The 22752-nt window shown below is 34.7% G+C and overlaps 1 protein-coding gene across 4 annotated transcripts in view; it reads right to left on the bottom strand.

Annotated features, from left to right (window-relative positions):
- LOC123307719 (receptor-type tyrosine-protein phosphatase kappa) overlaps window positions 1-22752 on the bottom strand; it is a 59076-nt gene that overhangs the window by 3913 nt on the left and 32411 nt on the right. For 3 of the 4 annotated variants that reach the window (XM_044890136.1, XM_044890134.1, XM_044890137.1), the window contains 9 exons: window positions 20524-20661; window positions 19677-19840; window positions 19484-19619; window positions 17669-17918; window positions 15518-15594; window positions 15229-15360; window positions 10352-10480; window positions 10021-10208; window positions 2349-2484 (listed from right to left, as the gene is read on the bottom strand). In XM_044890136.1, coding sequence (XP_044746071.1) covers window positions 2349-2484; window positions 10021-10208; window positions 10352-10480; window positions 15229-15360; window positions 15518-15594; window positions 17669-17918; window positions 19484-19619; window positions 19677-19840; window positions 20524-20661 — 1350 coding nt within the window. The remainder of the gene's footprint in view (window positions 1-2348; window positions 2485-10020; window positions 10209-10351; window positions 10481-15228; window positions 15361-15517; window positions 15595-17668; window positions 17919-19483; window positions 19620-19676; window positions 19841-20523; window positions 20662-22752) is intronic. The other variant, XM_044890135.1, reaches the window with a different exon arrangement.

Raw genomic sequence — 22752 nt, 5'->3', positions numbered from 1 at the left:
ACTAAAGGAGAAAAACATAGACGGAAATATCTTACACTATATACAAAACTTCATAAGCGAAAGATCCTTTAGAGTCAAACTGGGCAACTACAAATCTGGATCGTATATTTTACAAAATGGACTTCCTCAAGGTTCGGTGATCAGCACTACTCTATTCCTTGTAGCCATAAATGATGTTGTCTCCGCAATAACACCACCTATAATACCGTCACTTTATGCCGACGACATTGTTATAATGTGCCGTGGTAGAAACTCTGAAACAACTGAAAATATACTACAGGCCTGTATTAAAAGAATCGAAGAATGGTCAAATACATCCGGTTTCAGCTTTTCAAAGACAAAAACTAAAGTGATGAAATTCACAAGAAAGCGTTTCAAACCATGTCTTTTGAAACTCTCGAACACCCCTCTAGAAAATGTCAAATCTCACACATTCCTCGGAATCACTTTTGATACAAAACTCAATTGGCAAGAACACCTTAAAGAGCTCAAAGCTAGTTGTATCCGAAGGCTGCATATAATAAAAGTTTTATCTAACAACCACTGGGGAGCAGATGAGAAAACTCTTCTAACAATTTATAGAACGTTAATTCGGTCTAAGCTGGATTATGGATCGATCTTATATTCAACGGCTAGTAAAACCTCCTTAAAAAAGCTAGACGTCATACAGAACACCGCACTTCGGCTAGCATTAGGTGCACATATTACCAGCCCTGCAGATAGCCTATGTAAAGAAACCAACGAGATACCCTTATCATTACGCCGACAAATGTTGCAGTTAACATACTCTGCAAGAATTTCTAGTAATACCCAGAATCCAAGCCAAAATCAAATTATCACCCAGAAATATAAGCAATTATACCAAAACAATGAGCACTTCAAGCCCCCTTTATATTACCTGGTGAACAACTCATTGACCTCAGATTTCCCCCCGACAATTATAGATGAAGAACCAACTCATCCACCTTGGATCAGTAAGAAACTCAGCATCAACCTTCATCTCACTAAGTACAGAAAAACTGAAACCCAACGAGAAATTCTTCAACAACACTTCAGAGAAATAGTTTCATATTATAAAAACAGCCAAATAATTTACACGGATGCAGCTAAGTCGACGGAAGGAGTTGGATGCGCTTATCTCTTCAATACAACATTCCAAATGTATAAACTCCCAGAAGATTGTTCCATCTTCACGGCCGAACTTATTGCAATACAGAAAGCCATTGAATATGCGGTCTCTCAAAGCTTTCGAAACCTACTTGTTTGCTCCGATTCTTTGAGTTCAATTCAGGCTATTATGAATATGTACTCCAAAAACCCAATCGTCAAAAACATCTCAGACTTAATGAATCAAAACCAGTCACCATCAAAAATAACTCTGATGTGGATACCCTCTCATACAGGAATTAAAGGTAACGAAAAGGTCGACAGATATGCAAAAGAAGCCATATACGAGGGACAACCTATAGAAGTCATGACTACCTACGACCTTAGCACAAAATATAAAGACCAAATAAAACTGAAATGGGCTACTATATTTCACCAACGAAAATCGAAATTATCGTTCATTGAACGCTCTACTGTCAAACACTGTCCCATCGTGACTAGAAGAAATGAACTGGTAACGCTGAGAAGACTTCGAATTGGTCATACATATTTCTCTCACTCATACTTACTGAAGAAAGAACCACCACCACAGTGCAGTTCATGTAACGTCCAACTTACGGTCAAGCATATTTTAACAGATTGTCATTTTTATGAAAACCAAAGGAAATCTTGTGTAGTTAGCTCAAAAATGGAAGATGCCCTTGACATCAATAGACCAGAAGCTTTCAACACAATTCTATTTTTCAAATCAATTTGTATCAAAATTTAGTTATAAAATGTACTTATTATGTTTTCCTATTCCTCACTGTAATCTTATAAGTGACTTGTAAACCTTATTGTGCAAAAACCGCCAATGACCTAGGTGTCGAAGCGGAAATAAATAAATAAATAATAAAAATAAATACCAATCAAGTCAAAATTTTTCGAGAACACGAGAAAGTGTTATCAGTTTTCTTCTAGCTGCTATATAGTTTTCGAGATCCCTTCAGTAGACAACGAATTTTGCCCACCCTGTACAATTCTTATAGAAAGACATGTACCTACACTGAACGAAAAAAGGCAGTCGGCTTGTCATCGACTTCATGAATTAAATGCCGTACTCTGAGATGTAAAGTAAATCGATGTTCAATATGAATTTAGAATGATCGTTATTTTGTGTAAACATATTTTTTATCTAATTTTGTATTTGGTTTCATTCTATGAATAAATGAATATTGTCCTGAAAATTCCATTCAACTTACAATATTCTCTATAAGTTGGGGACGATGTATTCTAACAGTCCTGACAGCTTGAAATACGTCAACCTCTCCATGCTGAATGACTTGTTCGATACACGCGTTTGCTGCACAATATATTCCACATCTTGTCCTACCATCCCTGTAAAAGATTAAGAATAGAATTATTATTAATTGGATAATAATTTAAATAGCATTTGCTCTTCTAGTTGATTCGGCTCTGTATCTCCTCGTAGTAATCCAAGCGGCAGTGCCAAACAAAGTCTCTGAATTTATTAAGCCTGGTTTTTTCTCAGGTGATTACAATCATAATATACTTACAACAAAAATGCTGCGGTCAGTCAAGTGGATGTTAGAACATGTGCCTCAGGTACGCGGTCAAACATGTCGTGATCACCGACATAATAAAATCAATTTCTTAAGGCTGAAACCTTATAAACTTTTGTTTTCTCGTATGTAAATCAAAATTATAATAGTCAGTCAACGTCCAAACGGAACACAGCTGGTCAGTCATATCGAATGTGCGTTGAGTCGTTTATAAGGGTGCAATTCGTTTATTAAGCGTGAAATTTTTTTGTAACTACTACTGACCATATTATTAATAAATAAAATGGTCAGTCAGCCATTCCGTAGAACAGAGCCCGTCAGTCAGTGGATAAGAAATTAAAAATTTTTCGCTCCCTATACATATCACATCATAGTCATTCAAAGTAACACATTTATTTTAAAAAGGCACTTCCGTGTCGCAATTGTGCCTTAAAATCTCAGAAATAATATTCGTTCGAAATCAACAGTGTACTCAACGAACTTAGGTACACGCACAGGTAAGAACTCATTGATTTTCAAACATTTTTAACTAATATTTATTAGTTAAGATAACAAGCTATAAATAATCACCACATAATTCATCATCTGAATCTTGCATATCATTATTCTCACTATCGTGATCTGAGGCGTCAAGCTCATGTGTGGCAGAATCTAAAAAATAAATGAATTTGTGATTGTTTAATTCAGATAAAGATATTTCTTTACCTGTATTTTTTTGTAAAGGTTGAATAATAAATAACATCCTGTACAAGTTGTGCTGAATGATCGCCTTTGAACCAATCAAAATCACATTTTTTCTCATCAACCAATTTCCAGCAGTAGTCAGTAGGAGATAGCTCCGTTGGAATTTGAGGGTGATTGGCAAGGTGGCATACTCGACCCATCTACATTTCTTATTTTAATTTTAAAAGGATCGTTTGTGGTGCTAAGACATTTATACGTCTTTGAAAATGAAACGAATCTTGCTTTGTCAAGTCGTCAATTGATTTTATTTTTTTCAAGCCGTATAAATGGCAAACAAATTCTTGAACCTTATTAAACATATTATTCTGGTTGCTTTCATCTGCAAGTCCAAGGTCAGAGAATGTTTATTGAAAATCTTCGCTTTGCTTCATTATCTGCAGAGGCTTTTTTTACCTTTCTTGTGAAAAGCTGGGTTAAAATCACATCCAGTCAAAGCATGCAGTCTAGAAAGAGCATTGCAAACAGAATTTCCCAATCTTTGATGCATTCTACTGACATTAATCATCCTTTGATGATTTCCAGTCCCACTTCTATTTACGCACATTAAAGCTGACTGACCAGTTGTGTCTTGATTGGACGTTGACTGACTATCATAATTATAATTTTGATTTACATACTAAAACACAAAAATTTATAAAGTTTCAGCCTTAAGAAATTAATTTAATTATGTCGGTGATCACGACATGTTTGACCGCGCACCCGAGGTACATGTTTTAACATCCACTTGAATGACCGCAGCATTTTGTTGTATATTATGATTGTAATCACCTGAGAAAAAACCAGGCTTAATAAATTCAGAGACTTTTTTGACTCTGCCTCTCCGTCTATAGGTATCATGAAAGAATATTATGGTTTAATGAACAAAAGAACTTCCAAATCAAAAGATCTTCGCTAAATTTTTTCGATAAGTAATAAAAGTTTGGAATTGAGCAAGATGAAAAAATTAAAACACCCCTAAAATATATGGCGCTTATGGGATAGCTTAGCTACAGCTTGGAGGTTCAGTCTCAATCTTAATTTGACAGTGAACGTTCAACCATTTTTCTATGATTTGAAAAATGATGAGCCTATAAATCTGCGCTATGTTGTCCGCTCTTCGTGAAAGTCTCAGTAATTATGTATTTGTCACGATGTGAATTTACGTAGAAAGTGAAGGAATTCGTTTATACAAACTGATTGAAAGGATTCCAATGTAGTAATCTGCATCGAAAGTGCAAGAGATCAGTTTTTAAATGAATTTATTTTTGCTGTGGAAGAAAATTTCAACTGAATTAATGACACATAATGTGCAGTTGCTTGAGGAGAGTTATAATGTTGGTTAAAAGTCCCAAATTTGAAATGCATCTGATGCAGTGGCAAGAAATGCATATTAATTCCACATTCACTAGCATAATTAAATACTGTGTAAAAAATACTGAAGTGTTCATTTTTCAAATTTCCCATTGCAGATCTTTTCTAAAAATAAAGTTCCCAAGTTACCATTTTATTATTATTAGAATATCAGGGTTTCTATTTCAATTCTCAATTCTAAATAGCACTCAAACTCTCTGTCTCCTTTCTTTTTCAATCATTTTCGGCATTTTTGTTATAACAAATTATTAGCTGTGTCAACGTCCTGTTGACATTAACGACATTTCATGGGTGCCAACCTTACTCCGTTCTAGGTACCATGAATTATTTCATGGCCAACCGAGTGAATATCTCACATTTTATTCGTCCATTGTTTTTTTGGCAATTGTGGATATTGAATTGTACATAACAAAAAATCATAATCCCACTCCCCCCCCTATATCAGGCCAGGCAGCCTGATATAAAAATAATTATTTCTGCCTACTCGAAATACATAAATTTTTTCCGGAATTGAAAAATATTTTCTATTCAGTTCGAATAATATTCCTCCTCTGGGAATGAAAAAATATTTCTTGAGACTCGAAAATTCTTTTTTATCTTCAATCGAAAATCGGTACAGACAGAAGGATTGCAACACATAAAAAATCATCATAAATGCCAAAGAGGCACATTATTTTGAAGGTTCTTTTTCATGGGAATATTCTTATTTCTCATTTTGCCTTCTTATAAATATTGAAGATTGTAAACTGATAAATCTCATCAGTGAATAATGTCGTCTTTACTTTAAACGTTTATATAGAATGAAAGTATTAAGAGGATATATTGAAACATTCTTAGCCTACTATAAAACCAAACAAAATTTCAATGTCAAAATATTTTATTACTCAACATATTCTCCTCTTCATTGGATACATTCATTACAGCGAACCTGCAACGTCTCTAGACCTTGCAACAAAAAATTTTCTTCGTGCTCTGCAAATCAGACCTCCACAGCTTTTATTACCTCCTCGTTGAGAGAAAATTTAATACCTTTTAAACTTTTTTTCAGTTGAGGAAAGAGATGATAATCGGATGGAGCCAAATCTGGTGAATAAGGAGGGTGTAATGGTAATTCAAACCCTAAATCACGAATTTTTTGCATGACAACATGAGATTTGTGTGCAGGGCCGTCGTCTCTAAAAACAAAACACCTTTGTATAGCTTTCCGCGTCTTTTCTCTTTAATTTTTTCCCGTAGAGTGGTCAGTAATGTCAGTAATCCCCGGTTATTGTTCTACCCTTATCCAAAAAATTAATTATGATTACTCCATGGCAATACAAAAAAAATTGAGGCAAGAACTTTTCCAGCAGATTTTAGGACACTAAACTTCTTAGGTGTTGGAGAACCCGAGTGTCGCCATTCCATCGATTGTTGCTTTGTTTCTGGATCGTAGAAATGACCATATAGTAACAATTCGGTATAAGAAGTCTACATTGTTTTTAAAATCGAGCACAGATCGAACGCGATGCTTCTACCCTTGCACGCTTTTGGTCAACATTCAAACATTTGGGGATCCATTTTGTAGCAAGTTTTCTCATGTCCAAATTGACGTGAACTATATGATGAACGCGTTCGTATGAAATATTCAGTGCTTCAGATAGCCGTTTTAAGCCAAATCGACGGCCTGATGAAATCATGTCATGAACTGCATCGATATTTTCGGGGACTGACAGAAACTGGCCTTCCCGATCCGTCATCATCTTCAATGGAAAATTTACCTCTCTTGAAGCTTGCGGTCCAATTTTTCACGGTCGCATATGAAGGACATTGATCACCAAAGGCATTAAGCATATCTTTGTAAATCTGCTTACCTCTTAACCCTGTATTTAAGAAAATACAGGTACTTGATGATGGCTCGGTACTCCAATTTTTCGATTTCCACAATTTCGGTGGACATCTTCTCTGGTTTACTTTTTTGACCTCAAACTTCACACTGACACTTCTAATGAGTTATTGTTCGTTGCTATGGTAGCGCAATATTTTTTTTATGCATGGAACTAGATATCAGTACATCCTCGTATTTATTCAACCAATAACTCAAAAATGAAAATGCTGAAATCCGTTAATTGATTTTCATTTGTAAAATTTTTAATTACCCTCAATATCTGCCAAAAAAATTGAGTGTTTTTTTTCAACCCCTGAGTCGCAACCCCATCAAACATCAGTTCTTCCTGATGGATGATCATGAAAATTATAACAATCGCGTAATTTGAGCAAATTTTTCACACAGACCGCTGCAGAATGATTAATCAATTGGAAAGTGTTGTTGGTTCAAGAATTTTATACATAAAATGAATTTCGGAAAAGATCCAGTATCAAATGAAAAAAAGTTATAAGATATGATAAATTGCAAAAGGAGGATAGAGTCGCCCCAATGGTCAGTTGTAAGTCATATTATGTAGACATTGAACAGTTAAATCAAAGTATGCATTTGTAGTTTGTTTCCAAAGGAGCTTCGTTCCCCCTTTCACCTATGGTTTTAGATCATATTTATCTGACAGGTATTAGAGAACTGATGAGTATTATGTAGGCATAATTTCTAAAGAAAAACACTAGTAGCTCTGTGAAAATTTCGGTAAAATTCACTACACTGGACTGATTTAAGATTTGCAAAACAATTGCTTTATAATATCGTGATGACCCCACAACAGAAACTCAAATTATGATTTTTTGAAAATTTTGTTAGGTAGGAAACTATGAGAGGAAAATAAGGAAGGAGCCAGCTATGCATTATCCTGCCTTCGCACAGGTTGAGACAGATGGCAGCTTACTCTAGGAGAAAATCAATATCCTGAAGGATACCCCGTTATACGCGAATAAAAATATAATTTGTGTGCTCTAAGCGATTGGCTCAACCTCTTTAGTGTTAAATATGGTTTATATTCATTCAGATATAGGTTAGTACTAGGAAAATTATGGACGGAACCTGCTTCATCACACACACTGTCCTTTATTTTTTCTTCTTTATGGCTGTAAATGGTGAAGCTAAAAATAACAACCACTCAACCAAAGATCTACCTTACTAGAGCTTACTAGATCTAATAGACCATTAATATAATACGAAAATCATAAAGGCTAAGGTATTCGAGAAGAATTTTCCTAAATCTCAATCTTTTGGTAATTATTTTCTGACCAACTAGGACACACAACTCCAAAGAAAAATGTACTCAAACCGGTAATGGATATAAAAAAACTCCATGTGTACCTCGTAAATTATTTCTAATAGACCGTTCTGGAGTCTTATATCTGAAGAACTATAGTAATTTGCTTCAGGGGGTTATCAGACAGTAGTCGCTAGTCGTTTCGATATTGTGTGAAATTTCGCAAAAAAATGCATTCATTCATTCATTGCTGCATCCCATTACCGGGAATGAATCTACAAAAACACAAAAAAAACAAACAAAAAAAAATAACAAAAAAAAAACAATGCGAACAGACTTATACTTTCTTAGGGCTAATTGAGACTGTGTGCTCTTCAAAGATATGATCACATCAAGTTTTATCTTGGATCGGCTATTATACAGTGTTTTTCTCTTCTATTGAGATCTTCCATTGATTCTTTTCACGAAGGTATTTCCCTACTCTTATGAATTAGTGTTTCTGAATTTACTCTGAAGCTCGGAATATTTTTCGATAAATGTTCAACCTGGAACGAATGCATTAGCTTTGAGTATTCAACTCAATGATATTACTCTCCAGAAAAATGTAGTAAAATCATAAATGCATGTGTGCTACTGCACAACATTTGTACTGAAAATACTGTAGAACTGCTGCAAGATGAGGATGAAAGGAATGAAGAAATCGATTTGAGCTATATTCCTATAGAATATATGCATGGTCAGGGAGAGGGTAACATCAGAAGGCAAGATCCTTTGTTGGTACGTGGAGAACAAAATCAAAAGATGAATTATCCAATCCATGAGACCTCGAATAGCTCATTTTATATTTCATAACACTCTTTTGCTCAACAGTGTAAATAAAAGGAACAATAAAATTCAGTGACTTTTTCTTTCGATGAAAATATTCAAAAGTTTTGAAAAATAAGTTTATCTCAACAGTGTTTCCAGTCTTTCAGAGAATCGAATTAAGAACAGACGCAAGTTCTTTCCATTTCCTCTCTGAATCTTTCATTGTAAGAGATTTGGAGAACTCCTGTTCATTCTATATATATCCACTAACTTCGCATTTTGCTCTGAGGACCAATAAGTTTTCTTGGAAATTTCCATCACGACTTAAACCCAATTAAATCAAAAATTACTGTCAGCTACAAACAAATATGTCTATATCTGCTAGTTATTCTGAGGGTAATTTTGTTTTTCAAGGGGTGGCACAGCTCATTATGAAAACTTAAAATGGCTTTATCTGTTTATTAGGCCGAATCGAAAAAAATGGTACAGGAAAAAAGTGTTTCTTTTGACCTCAAGAATATACTGTTGAAATATTTTTACGATATATAGGTACAACGTTCACCAGGTCCGTCCGTCATTGGACTGGGGATAATCTGGTCAGCCTAGTATGTTCATATTGTAGAGCTTCAAAATACGAAAATGGAGCCATGATGGTGTTACAATTAAAGGGGCGCCTTTATGTAAGATTACTAGAATCTCAGAACTATCTTCAACAGCGCAACAAATGCTCTGAAATATCATCATTTGGAGCAACACATGGGGTTCAAGACAACATTATGCCTGCTTAATGCTGGCATAATCCTGGCTTATCACGAAGAATAATGTTTAACATAATTCACAAATTGAATTAGAATGCAGTAACTGATTACATTGCACATCGTTTAGTACTTACTTGTTAGACCAATGGAAGATGTTCAACAGTAGGTATAGCAAATGCTTTGATATTATATTATTTGTAGCAACACTTGGGGTTCAAGACCATATCATGCTCACTTTCAAGGCAAAAGAATAATCTTAGAAAGATCATTGAATTACAATGCAGCAATCGATTACAGTGCAACGATATGCTGTATATACTGTAGTACTTATTAGACCAATAGTATATGTATGTTCAACGGTACAACAAATGCTTTGAGATGATCTTACTTGGAGCAACACATGGGGTTCGAGCTAGTACTCGATAATTTATTTGAAATTGTATATATAGTTATAACTGTATAGATAGGACCAAAAACATCCAAAATTAAATCACTAGACACTCTATATTGAATATTTCTCTTCCACATCGCTTCATAAAAGCTTTTACTTACGGAGATACAACACAAACTGGGCCGTATTCTGTTCTCTGTCGCCATCTTTCCACCATATTCATGAGCTCTACCAGGGAGTTGGTTGAGGTTGGTACATTATGACCCATAGGCCAGCAGGTCAGTTGAAATAGTTGGACAGTTTTTGGTGGTGCTTTGACTCCAGCCATTAATTCAGTCAAGGAAACGATCTAGAGAAAAAAATATATATTTCTCCAAGTAAATTGCACCAAATATTCTGTAGAATTTTGAGTCCTCAATTTAAAACTGTTTTAAGAACTCCAAGAATACAATGGGGTACATTTCAATTGCCTTTTTTTTAATGAACATTTACCTTTTTATTAATTCGAAAAACCCACGTTCTTATATTACTGTAATGGTTATGGGAAAGATGTTCGATTGTGAAGACTGGACCATATTTTTTGGGGGTTCTACCTTCCGGCCAAAATGATGGAAATTGTTGCTGAAAATTAAAGATAGTCTGAATTAACCGGATCGAAAACCTTTTAAAAGTTTTTGTTAATTCGCAACTTAAATGTGGTATTTCCGATTTATCTTGAGTAGGATGTGAGAATCATGATCCCATCTGAATTTACCTTCATATAACAAATGTTACTAGTACATATTCAAATGTAATGTCCTAACAACTAAATCCACAAATAATTTGAAGTGGTGACTAATCAGACGATTAAACTTTTTTACAATTAAATGTTTCTTCAATATATTTCGAACTTAAAATCAGTCCATCTTTAGGATATCACCACAAAAATTTATTACTACTTTTGGGTTCGAAATCTACTGAAGAAACGCTGAAATCATTGCAAGAAGTTTTATCGTCCTCATATTATCAGATGAGGGTCCGTGAAGTTAGCGAAGAGTTGAAAGCACTAATTCTGAAACTATATCAAACATTTAGTGCATAATTAATGCCTATTAGTGCCGTATTAATCTTTGACAGCACCATTGTAGTTTTTGAGAAATTGATAATTCAAGTTCTTGGTGCTGACTTCATGCTCAGCACCAACATTTTCGAATTACCATGAAATTTTTATACTAATATTTAGTGCTTAATTAGTGCTTTTGGAACCAATGGAAATAAATGAACGGTTGTCATAAAATCACAGATTATTTCCTTTGGTTCTGACTTCACGCCTAGCACCAACATATTGGAATATCGTGAAAATTTTTGATGCAATAATTAGTGCCTAATTAGTGTCCATTAACGCCGATAAAACGGATGCTATATCATTTTTAGTTTTAGAGTAATTGCCTGATGCTTTTTGAACAAGTGTGAAGTTAGCGAAAAATTGGAAGCACTAATTCTGAAACTATGTCAAATATTTAGTGCCTCATTAGTGCCAATTATTGCCGTATAAATCTCTGACAGCACCATTGTAGTTTTTGAGTTACGCGAAATCATCTGTTTGGATACCGCGTAGCGATCTATGGAGAGGTATGCGAGTCATTCTCTGTAAAGCCGGCCACAGACACAGAGAGAAGACGGCGTGCAACATGCAACATGCAAAGAATGACAAATGACAACCATCAACTTTCGCACTTATTGCCCACACACATGAGAGAAAAGAACGCGGAATAATGTGAGAATTCGTCAGTTCGAAAATGTCATCAGTGGGAGATGAGGAATATTTTCTGATGGCAGTGGCGTACGCTTGTTTGGTGAAAAAGAAGTAATTGAAGTCGCTTCGAGAGAGAGGAAACTTCATCCTCTCCTGCGCCTGATCGTTTGGATTCCAATACTTTTTTGAATTCTCGTCAGAAACCACCACAAAGGGTGTTAATTTTTGATTTTACCGATTCATCTGTTGAAGATTTTTCAACATCTTTCAACTTAGCAAGTAAGACATTATATGGGTAATTCTTCTTCGATCGGTCCATATATTATCTGGATTTTGTTTTCCACAAAGATGGGAAGGACCTATAAATTTCTATGAACTCCATCTCCAGGAATTCGCGGGAGAGATTTCTCAGGTCCGACATCGTCCTCGGTGCATTTCGAGCAGAAACAGTATTAAAGACTGAAGCTGCAGCTGCTCGATTTGATTTGTTGTATGTATATTGCCTACTGCACTGGTGTAGAAGTCCGTTCGTCCATAAAATCGGCCACACACGGACGTTCATGCTTCGCGCAACATGCAATTTTTCAGGATGGTTCGGAAGAGATGAATGACGGACAACATGCAACATTCATGCCCACACACGAGCGTTGATGGTTGTCATTCTTTGCATGTTGCATGTTGCACGCCGTCTTCTCTCTGTGTCTGTGGCCGGCTTAAGAGATTTGTCGTCATTGCGTCATTTTATTATCACCTAAAGCGGCTCACACAAATACGACTTGGGACGCCAATCTTGATATCGAAGAAAAATAGTAGGTACTATTGATTTAATTGGGCATTAAACTAGTTTCTGAATTATTCAGATAGTGTTTATATGAAATGAGGTTCTTTTTCACAAATTCCTAGTAAATATAGTGAGGAAAGTCGTTAATCTATGAATCGGGCATTTAGTAATTTTAACCTCTAAACTAAATTATTTTTTGTGTGATTTGTGTATCATGATATTTGTGAAAATAAATCTCATTTCATATAAACATTATCTGAATAATTCAGAAAATAGTTTTGTGCCCACTTAAATCAATAGTACTATTATTTTTCGATATCAAAATTGGCGACCCAAGTCGTATATGTGTGAGCCGCTTTAAGTGAAAATGAAATGACGCATTGACGACGGATCTATTACAGAGAATGACTCGCATACCTCTCCATAGATGGCTACGGTGTATCAAAACAGATAATTTCGTGTAACTCAATAACTACAATGGTGCTGCCAAAGATTTATACGGCACTAATTGGCACTAATGAGGCATTAAATATTTGACATAGTTTTAGAATTAGTGCTTCCAACTTTTCGCTAACTTCACACTTGTTCAAAAAGCATCAGGCAATTACTGTAAAACTAAAAATGATATCACATCCGTTTTAACGGCACTAATAGGCACTAATTAGGCACTGATTATTGCGGCAAAAATTTTCACGATATTCCAATATGTTGGTGCTGAGCGTGAAGTCAGCACCAAAGAAAATAATCTGTGATATTATGGAAACCGTTCATTTTTTTCCATTGGTTCCAAAAGCACTAATCAAGCACTAAATATTAGTATAAAAATTTCATGGTAATTCGAAAATGTTGGTGCTGAGCGTGAAGTCAGCACCAAGAAATTGAATTATCAATTTCTCAAGAACTACGATGTTGCTGTCAAAGATTTATACGGCACTAATAGGCACTAATTAGGCACTAAATATTCGACATAGTTTCAGAATTAGTGCTTTCAACTTTTCGTTAACTTAATGGACCCATCGGATGATCATTAAATGTTCATTTTTCAGTAATATCATTCAGTATATTCATTCTTCAGGTAGATATGGCAGTTCAGATGTTTTTTCAGGGTTTGAAACATTAGATTTATAATTTATACTAAATTTCGAATCACCAGCACCCAAACCTGATAATCATTTCAATCCTACAAGTAGAATAAACCATCCTGTAAGCCATTTTCTGAAATTCTTTCGAGGGTTATTAGAGCTTCATAATAAGGCGCAGAAAAACTAGGTACAGGGTGCGGCATAGTCGATTGACGAGTTTCGAAATGCTATGAACCAAATTGGTAAAGGTTGAAGGAAAACGGTTTACATAACTTATTCAAATCAGTAGGAAATATAGTTGTTGCAGCCAAATTTTGAAAACGATATCACTAATAGAGCGGTCGTCAGCAGGGACCATTGAACTACACTGATGTAGTCGATTTCGGAAGTTTTCGACCGCTTTTCAGCATAATATAGTGGTAAGGCCTGATATTAATCGGTTATTCGTTGCTTGAGTTTTGACAGGTTTAAAAATCTCAACCTTAACGTAGCCCCAAAGAAAAAAGTTGCAAATGCTTAGGTGGGCGTGCTGGCAACCCCACTCAGTCGCCCCGGGACCCGAGACACCTGTCTCAAAACAGCGAATGAAATTTGAAAATTGAAATATTTGTCATCATCGCAAATTTCACATGTCACAAACAAATTTACATGTCGCAAACAACATGCTGAAGTGTAGCCAAAAGTTTTGTAAATGAATTTTATGCGAGTGATTATGCAGCTCTTTCAACCCTAAAAATAATTTCAATGAATAGTGTACAGGGTGGATAGAATCTATTTTCACTCGCAAAGTGAAATGATATTTTGAGATTACGGTTCTCGACATTCCAAATTCAGTAATAATTATTTAAAACCTGTAACAAAGCGTAATAATTCCTGAAAAATTGGCTCTTTTTGAACTACCACATCAGAAATATGATATCCTTTTGCTAACATCTAAGTTGATATTTGGGTATTTCACTCTTCACAAGAAATCTCTTGGATATCGTAATCATCACCTTGTACCTGTACCTACTAATAACAGTTCATCTAATGATATGAAAAGAATATCCCTAGGATGTTCACGTGTAAAAGTGAATACTTCTTCTGACGAAAATGATGTATTATTTATGAAGTATTTTTGAAAGGTTTAAAAATAACCATTTCAACCGTTTCCCAAAAAAATTATTTTAAGTACTTAAAAATGAAAAATAATAATGGGTATTTAAAATTTAAAGCTTTTTCGTTTCTATTATTATTTCTATTATTATTTCTATTCAAGTTGGCAACATCGACTGAAATATGTGTTGATAATAAAGGACAACAAATACAATATCTTGATGACATAGACAAAGATGGCTGTCTATAAAGCCTGCGATGAACGAGGACGGTCGTAAAATTGTATGGGCTTTATATGGCCGGTTGCGGTTGAGGCTCGTCAGTGAGTACGCGCCTTATGATGGCTGTAAATCAACAGCTGTCATTTTATAAACAAAAGCCATTGTCCTTTATATTTTCTAGTAGTCTATTGTCAAATCGTGAACTAAAAACGAAGCGATTCAAATTTTGTAACCTCGTATTTGAATAATGATTTGTGCATTGGAAAAATTCATGAATGAAACTGATAATTATTCAGTTTTAACTTGCATATGCTGTGATAACCCAAATTGAGGAGAATTCCCCAATGCGGCATTCATATTGTTCAAACACCTTTATGTATTTGGCTCTAAATTAGGATATAATACGTATCTTAATGGTTCTTATTTAAATATTATGAATAAGTTTTCCTACATACAGAGTTTGATGGTGGAACACATAGTACAACCACAGCAGAGCACTCGTAATCATACACAAGCGACCAAAATTCACCTCCAGTTGATTTCAAAGGCCACTCCGTAACTATATATTCTCTGGGTTTTGTATATCCCTGCAAAAAAATTCTTGACTAGACAATGAGATTTCAATTTACTGACAATATCTACCTAAAAATTATTGGACATAATGCTTGTTATGCACTATGAAATGTGACTGTTCATTGCTTTCAAAAAGGTCACATTTTAAACTTTCAATCTACAAATACTTACATCTACGAAGACAGCATTAATATAATCCGTGAAACTATTTCCTTGGAATGATGTCAGATAAGGCCTAAAATTGTCAGCTGAAAAAATAAAGCTCGTAATAATTTTTTGAGTTAAATATTTGTGAATAAATATGGTAAACTACCTCACATGAAATGTCAAATGAAATGTGTATCATTAGACATGTTTAGTAGGGTGTTTCAATAAGAGCGCAAGATTTCAATTGCCCGCTATGCCGGACACGATAAGTGATTTTAACACGACAATTTGAAAGCTAGCAGATGGGAGTTAATAAATATGAAGAAAGAAACGATACTTTGTTCCTACGTCCTGATTCATTATTTCCAAAATGCTCTAGAAGTCTAGAAGAGCTTGATTGCCACCATTCGTAAAGTGCGTACAATATTGAGTCGACAGAATGATCTGAGTTCATCTATCTTGAAAAGAGTAATCGAAAAATTTGTAAGTGATGAGGCCTATTTTATATCTTCTAAATGCAATATATGTTGTCATAAACTTATATCAGATTATATGGAAATGCCACCAGCCACCACTGCAACCAGTATTAGGTATATGCTGGCGTTAGAAGTAATAAGTTGTAGCAGATTCCAAAAAATAATAGAAATGCGTATTTGTTTCTAAATTATTATGTGGTTGATTCATGAGAAGACAACAAGGCCCATTTTCACCTCGATGGCTCACTTATCTTCAAAGTTGACATATTTAGGGCATATACAAAATCCAAGAAAGAATAATCGAGAAGCAATGCACCCACAACGTTTTACTGTTTGGTGTGCATTGTTGTCTAAAGGAATAATTAGACCGTTCATTTTTCGAATGACCAATGCGAATTCCAACAAGCAATCCACCACCAAATCATTGAAGGCCGAAATCAAAGCTGTATCAATGAAATACGACCACATGTATATACATGTTATATAAAAATGTTTGTATCTAAGTACGCTTGTGCCAGCAAAGCCATGGTGTCTATTTACAAGATATTTTGTTTTATATATAATTCCTAAATGTATACATTGTAAATTTGTAAATATTTGGAAACTTAGCTACAGAAAATCATGTTTTATTGAACCTCTTAAGGCTGGTCCACACTACTCGTGCTCGCCCGTCTAGAGGTCGTTTTGTAAGCTGTTGTGACTCGTCTGACACGCGGCCGTGTTTGTTTTATCATTGTCCACGTTATCTCTGTTGCTTGTCGAGCAGTTACACAAGCCGTGAGTGTGGACCGTCCTTTACGCTTTTAATGAAACTGTCTTTACGAGACCAAACTTCGACTTTGAACAAAGTTTGCTCAGGATCATCTAAATGTTGTTCTTCTTCACCCACCGCGTATCTCCACTCTATCTTTTATACGGGGTGTTCCTAAATTGGACGGAAAAGATTCCTTGAGTGATTTTAAGTAAAAAAGTCTCATGAACATGGGACCAAGTTAGAATTTTCTCAATGTACATACTTTTAGTATCTAAATAAACTTTGGCAATAATACTATAATTGAATTTATTCACCACAGCTTACTAACTGAATTCTTATGACAATTTGAATTTTTCTGAGGATTTCGAGAGAATCGTAAAAAAAATTTTTTCTCGGAATTGGTAGCAGATACGACAAAACTACAAAAGACCATACAGTTTAGTTTAACAACAAAGTTTCTTTTCTTATTTTTTTAGTAACAGTGGTTCACCAAAATAAAGTTCTAGAGGAAAACAGATTTGCTATAGAAAATGGCATGGTGTAAACTCTCAATTGTAAAATCCGTGACAAATTTCAGTTGAAAATCTTGTGAAGTATAGATAATATGTGGAAAAACTTGAAAAAAATTCGAACATTAACACCGTGAATCTCGATAACGAAACGTTTCCGATCCCTTGTTTATATGGGACCTTTTCTCCTTAAAATTAGTTTCCTTTCCTCGTTTGTACCTCCAATTTAGAAACACCCTGTATACTTAATACCATTTCACACATAGTAAAATACAGTTAAAAAAAATAGTATACCACATATATGCAGCAAGCAGAATATCTGATGAGTAAACTGGTATTAGATATGGATAGATGGAAGGATACTTTTTGCCTAAATACATAACACATATTCCGAAATTTACAATGACGGATGAGAATACATTATATTGCAACTCACGTGGCACTATCAATACATCCCTATTCTTTTTCCTATTGTCACCACGATGACCACCAGCACAGTCTCCTATGGTGAATCTTGGAGTCTGTTTGCAGATCAACATATACTCCCTCTGATATTCATTCATTTTTGTTGAAGTGTTTTTAACAGACTTCAGTTTGAGCCTTTGGGACAGCTCGCTCACAGGAAACCAGGAGTTTCCACAAGTGACAAAGTCTTCGAGGCTGTCATATATGAATTTGTATTGTTCCTACAAATAATATCCAAAATAAAATAATGGAAATCGCAGAAAAACATTTCTTTATATGTAATTTATACCGCTTCCTCTACAAAAAATGGGGGTGCATCGTTGACCTAATCACGATTACGTTTCCGCTGAATACGCGTCAAAATATTCTAATTATGCAGATTTCAATAATTCAAGTGTTTAAGGATCAGAAGGTTTTCCAATTCTTAATAAGAATTAGAATACATTAATTGGAAGGTCTGTCCTTTTAGAAACTCCATAATGTTTGTTTTTAGTATGGAGCAATAAATAATAGCACAAAAGAACAGTGTGCAGTGATCCGTGTACAATATTGGAATCAGTGAAAGATCAGGTCATCTGTTCCGAATATCAGAATTTCACCTTAGTAAAAATCTTACCCTTTGAGGGAAAATGGGAATTTGTCAAATTTCTGAAAAATTGCTACTTCAACTAGAATTCATGAGTGCAATGTCTACAAATTAACACGAATTCAAAAAGCTTTAATGCTGAAAATTGTACAGGGTGAGTCTTTGTCTCGTACAAATATTTTAACAGTATAGATTGAGGTTAAAAGAAACATTTTTCTGAATCGACTCCGTTTAAAAGATACAGGCTGTTGAAAAACCATAAAAAGATTATTTTTTTATCTATATCTCACAAACGGTTTTATCGAATGAAATGAATTTCGGAATATAGTTTTTCATTTGATATCATCCACGTCCAGTTTTATCATAATGACCATTGCGTACCATAAAATACCAAAAATTCGAAGAAGCCTACTCTTGAAACTGAGTTGGACGCTATCTAATGAATATTTGAAAGTTTGGTAAAATAAAATTATTCTTCATATTATTTCGTGTAATGCGCTATATTTTCAAGTAATTTGATGTACAAAATTAAGAAGTACGTAACTGTGAAATTTCAAAAATTGGATATTTTAGCAGAATCAAACTCTGTTTATAAGATCCAATATGTGTGGTGTCACAGATTTAGCTAGTTATTCTTAAGGTAGTTATGTTTTTCCACGGGTGACAGCGCTAATTATGAAAACTTAAAATGGCTATATCTTTTTATCAGGGCCGAATCGGAAAAATTGTATGAGGAAAAAGTGTTTCTTTTGATCTCAAGAATCTACTGTTGAAATATTTGTAGGTACATACTAGTCAAAGACTAGCCCTACACATAAGTTTTTAAGAAATTTATACCATTTCTGGGGGGGAAATTCAAAGTCAGAATTTTCCTGAAATTACGAGATTGAAGTCGAAATTTAGGTTAATTCTGAGTTCAAAGTAGGAATTAGTAAAATTCGAAAGAATCATGTTGATTTCGCCAGAAGAAATGTTTTATTTAGGTATGCCGGAGTGTCGCGGGTTAAGATTATCTCATGTCATGTCTTATGATTCGTGATTGGAAATTCATAAACCAATGAAATTTTAGGTAACATAAGCTCAATATCAATTGCATCGACGCTTTCATTAACGATTAATAGAATAGAGGAAGCCTCTGTGATTCACTCCAAGTTGTTTTCGAAGAAATCTGACCTATTTTGTGTGACTCCATTCACTCACCACATTTTCCACCAGATTTTTCCTAGATTGCCTCAATTTTTTCATGTAACCGAAGACGTCGAACTTGTGGTCTTCTTCGGCAAGTTCAAGATTAGCGTCGATAGCCAAATACACACCCGATCTGCCACCACCGTCACTGAAAGCATCTCATGTTATCGTCTAAAGTGAATAATGAAAATTTTCGGATACATACTTGCAATGTACAATCATGGGTCCGGCTTCGTTAGATTTGATTCTGTGCCCTACGACCGCCCTAACTCTCCTCCTAAATTCAAGAATGGAGTTAGGGAAGGGGCAGGAGTGGCTGTGCCATTCGGTGAAGTGAAACTGCAGGATCAACCTTTCTTCGAGAATTGTCTGAAACAATTTGTGAAATTTCAGGATTTGCTTACACAAACTCTCGCACAAGGTATTTTTTGACTACCATACTACCAAACTTTTATCGATTCATGAGATACGTTGGAACGGTACTAATTACTAGAGAATAAAGTTGTCAATCTAGGCACTAATTATTACCTACTGTTACCTACGTAATTCAGATTTGAGATAAATATATGTATATTGTTGCTTTTTATTTTTGACAAAGCAAGACGTAATATTACTGAATCCCGGTTAATACAATGGTGAATAAATGGTAATTTCTTAAGCTTGGATACCGATGTTGCTTGCAAGAAATACTATCTTTCTGGAGGATACCATTTAAAGAAACGAAGTTGAAGTTGATTGCTACTTTCCGTATAATTAAAAGGGTTGAAAACATGAAAATATTCGACACGGCACGGAAGCTAAGCAGATGGCGTTCAATGTAACCATTCGTAATGAAATTCAAGTCTAGCACGGAATTCGAAGTCGGCAAACTATCACTTTGCCAAGGAATTTCGTGCCGTCTATGGATCATGCTAATGCTTATGCTTTGATTCGTTAGGTTCATGTTTAATTTTGAGCATTTTGTCCAAGTTTATTGTGAATGGTAAATTTCGTGCTTACGAATGCAGCTTAAAGTTTAAAACTTTAATGGACTGAAATTGAATGATACTCACATCCCCCTGTTTCTTATATAATCTGAAGGTTCTGATATGGAAGTGTGCTAGCTCTTCCTCGTCCAACACAGATATACTTATTCCGCCATACGTCTCATCTAGGTCTTTAGAAGCAGGCCAGTATTGTACGCACATAACCTGTAAATCATTAACCACGTGCAGTTTTCATTTGAATTGTATGTGTTTTTTTAGGGTGATCCCCTATTATTTCGTGGAAATGAAAAATCTTCAAAAGCTTCGAAAGCTTCATTTGAGTCACCAACAAATGTATATTATGCAAAGGTAGCAATCAAAATTTTCAGAAAAAGAAGAAAAAATAAGAACAGTTTGAATGCACTTTTTCAGATTTTCAGAGATCATTCTCCTTGGATCGGATACTACGATATATCAATATATTTTGAAAATTATTTAGCATGAAGGAAGCAAAAAAGTTTTTAAACAATGCAAACTTATGTCCAAGAGCGCATAATAAAGTAATTACTATTCTACAGGGTACACTTTCCAACAGGGACATTCGAGTCAACAATCAACCCAAATAGATTTGCGCTATGACCGATTGGACTATAGGTATCTTATCAGCCCAAAAGTCAAACAGAAACGTTTTGGATATTGTCACGAGAAAACAACTATAAGATGCTCGAAATGTGATGTTAGTGTTCATGTCATATCTTGGAACATAGACAGATGGAATGGCGATGGCCATTTCAGTGCTACAAACGAATTTGTTGTCGTTGACACATTCCATGCTTCTCCGTCAAAGTTGACACTAAGTCAGTGGCGTTACATGGATAATTTATACAGGGTGAGTTTTTAACTCGTACAAATATTTTAACAGTGGATTCTTGAGATCAAAAGAAACACTTTTATCCTAAACCATTCTTTCCGGTTCGGCCCTGATAAAAAGATATAGCTCTTTTAAGTTTTTATAATGAGCTTTACCTTCAGAATAACCAGTTAAATCTGTGACACTACACATCTGTGTATCTTTTAAACAGTCAAAGTACTCAATTTTTCAAATTTCACAGATTCTTTTTAATTTTTGAACATCAAATTACCGGAGAACGGCACATTATACCAGAAATATAAAGAATAGGTACTTTCATTTTACAAAACGTTCAAATATTCATTAGATAGCATCCAACTAAGTTTCAAGAGTTGAGTTCGTTGAATTTTTGGTATTTTTATGGTACATAGTCGTAATGAGAAAACTGGAAGACTTTGGTGATATCCTGTCTTCGAAAAAGATTTATCGAAAAAATGAAAAACTATATTCCGAAATTTATTTCATTCGATGAAACCGTTTATGAGATAGATTAAAAATAACATTTTTTTATGGTTTTTCAACAGCCTGTAACTTTTAAACCGAGCCAATTCGGAAAAAATGTTAGGGGAAAAATGTGTTTCTTTTGACCTCAAGAATCTACTGTTAAAATATTTGTACGAAAGACTCACCCTGTATACCTTTCTATCTTTTCGCATTGGAAATTGACAACAATGTTCGAGTCAACTTTCACAATTGTGATTGGCCTAACTATTGGAAAAATGGAAAACAAATATATTTATTCAAGTTCCAAGTATTGAATGCTTCATTTTACACACAAAACTGAGATACTGAACCCGATAGAAGTGCTACTGCCTAATGTCCCATGTAGGAATCGGGCTAAGAAATCGAAAAAAACCTATAAAGCCATATCTGGTTTCAGTATACCATAATATCTATTTCTTGTCTGATTGCATTATCAAGAAATATTGAAAAGTATGCTTGGTTCAATGTCAGTCCCAGTGCGAGCATGTTCAAAGGACAAAAAGAAGAAAAAATGGATATTGTATAACTTGAGAGCGTCTCTTACAAATTACCATTCTACAAAATTATAGAAACAGTACTTTGAAATGTTGTCTAAGAAAACAGGTCTTCATTTTAGTATACTACTTTTTCAATCAATCAATCAATTAGATATGATATCCATGTCTTATTCAAAACAGACAGGTTTGTCTCTGCAGACAGAACAAAATAAGAAACTTCTGGAATTGCCACATTTACGACACCAAAGAATCTTGTTCTCCTATTTGCAACATTGAATAAATGTAGGCTGTGGTCGATATTCAACAATGTAGGTATTGCCAGATATTGAATATCTAATATTTTTGTACTTACTACATTATATGACTTATGTGAGTTTGGTATTTATTCCCAAATAGAATATATTTTATGGCTTAAAGTCAATAAAT

The sequence above is a fragment of the Coccinella septempunctata genome, chromosome 2 (genome assembly GCF_907165205.1).
Source record: "Coccinella septempunctata chromosome 2, icCocSept1.1, whole genome shotgun sequence".
Lineage (NCBI taxonomy): Eukaryota > Metazoa > Arthropoda > Insecta > Coleoptera > Coccinellidae > Coccinella > Coccinella septempunctata.
The sequence above is the reverse complement of the archived record's forward strand: the minus strand, read 5'-3'. Positions and strand labels throughout refer to the sequence as shown.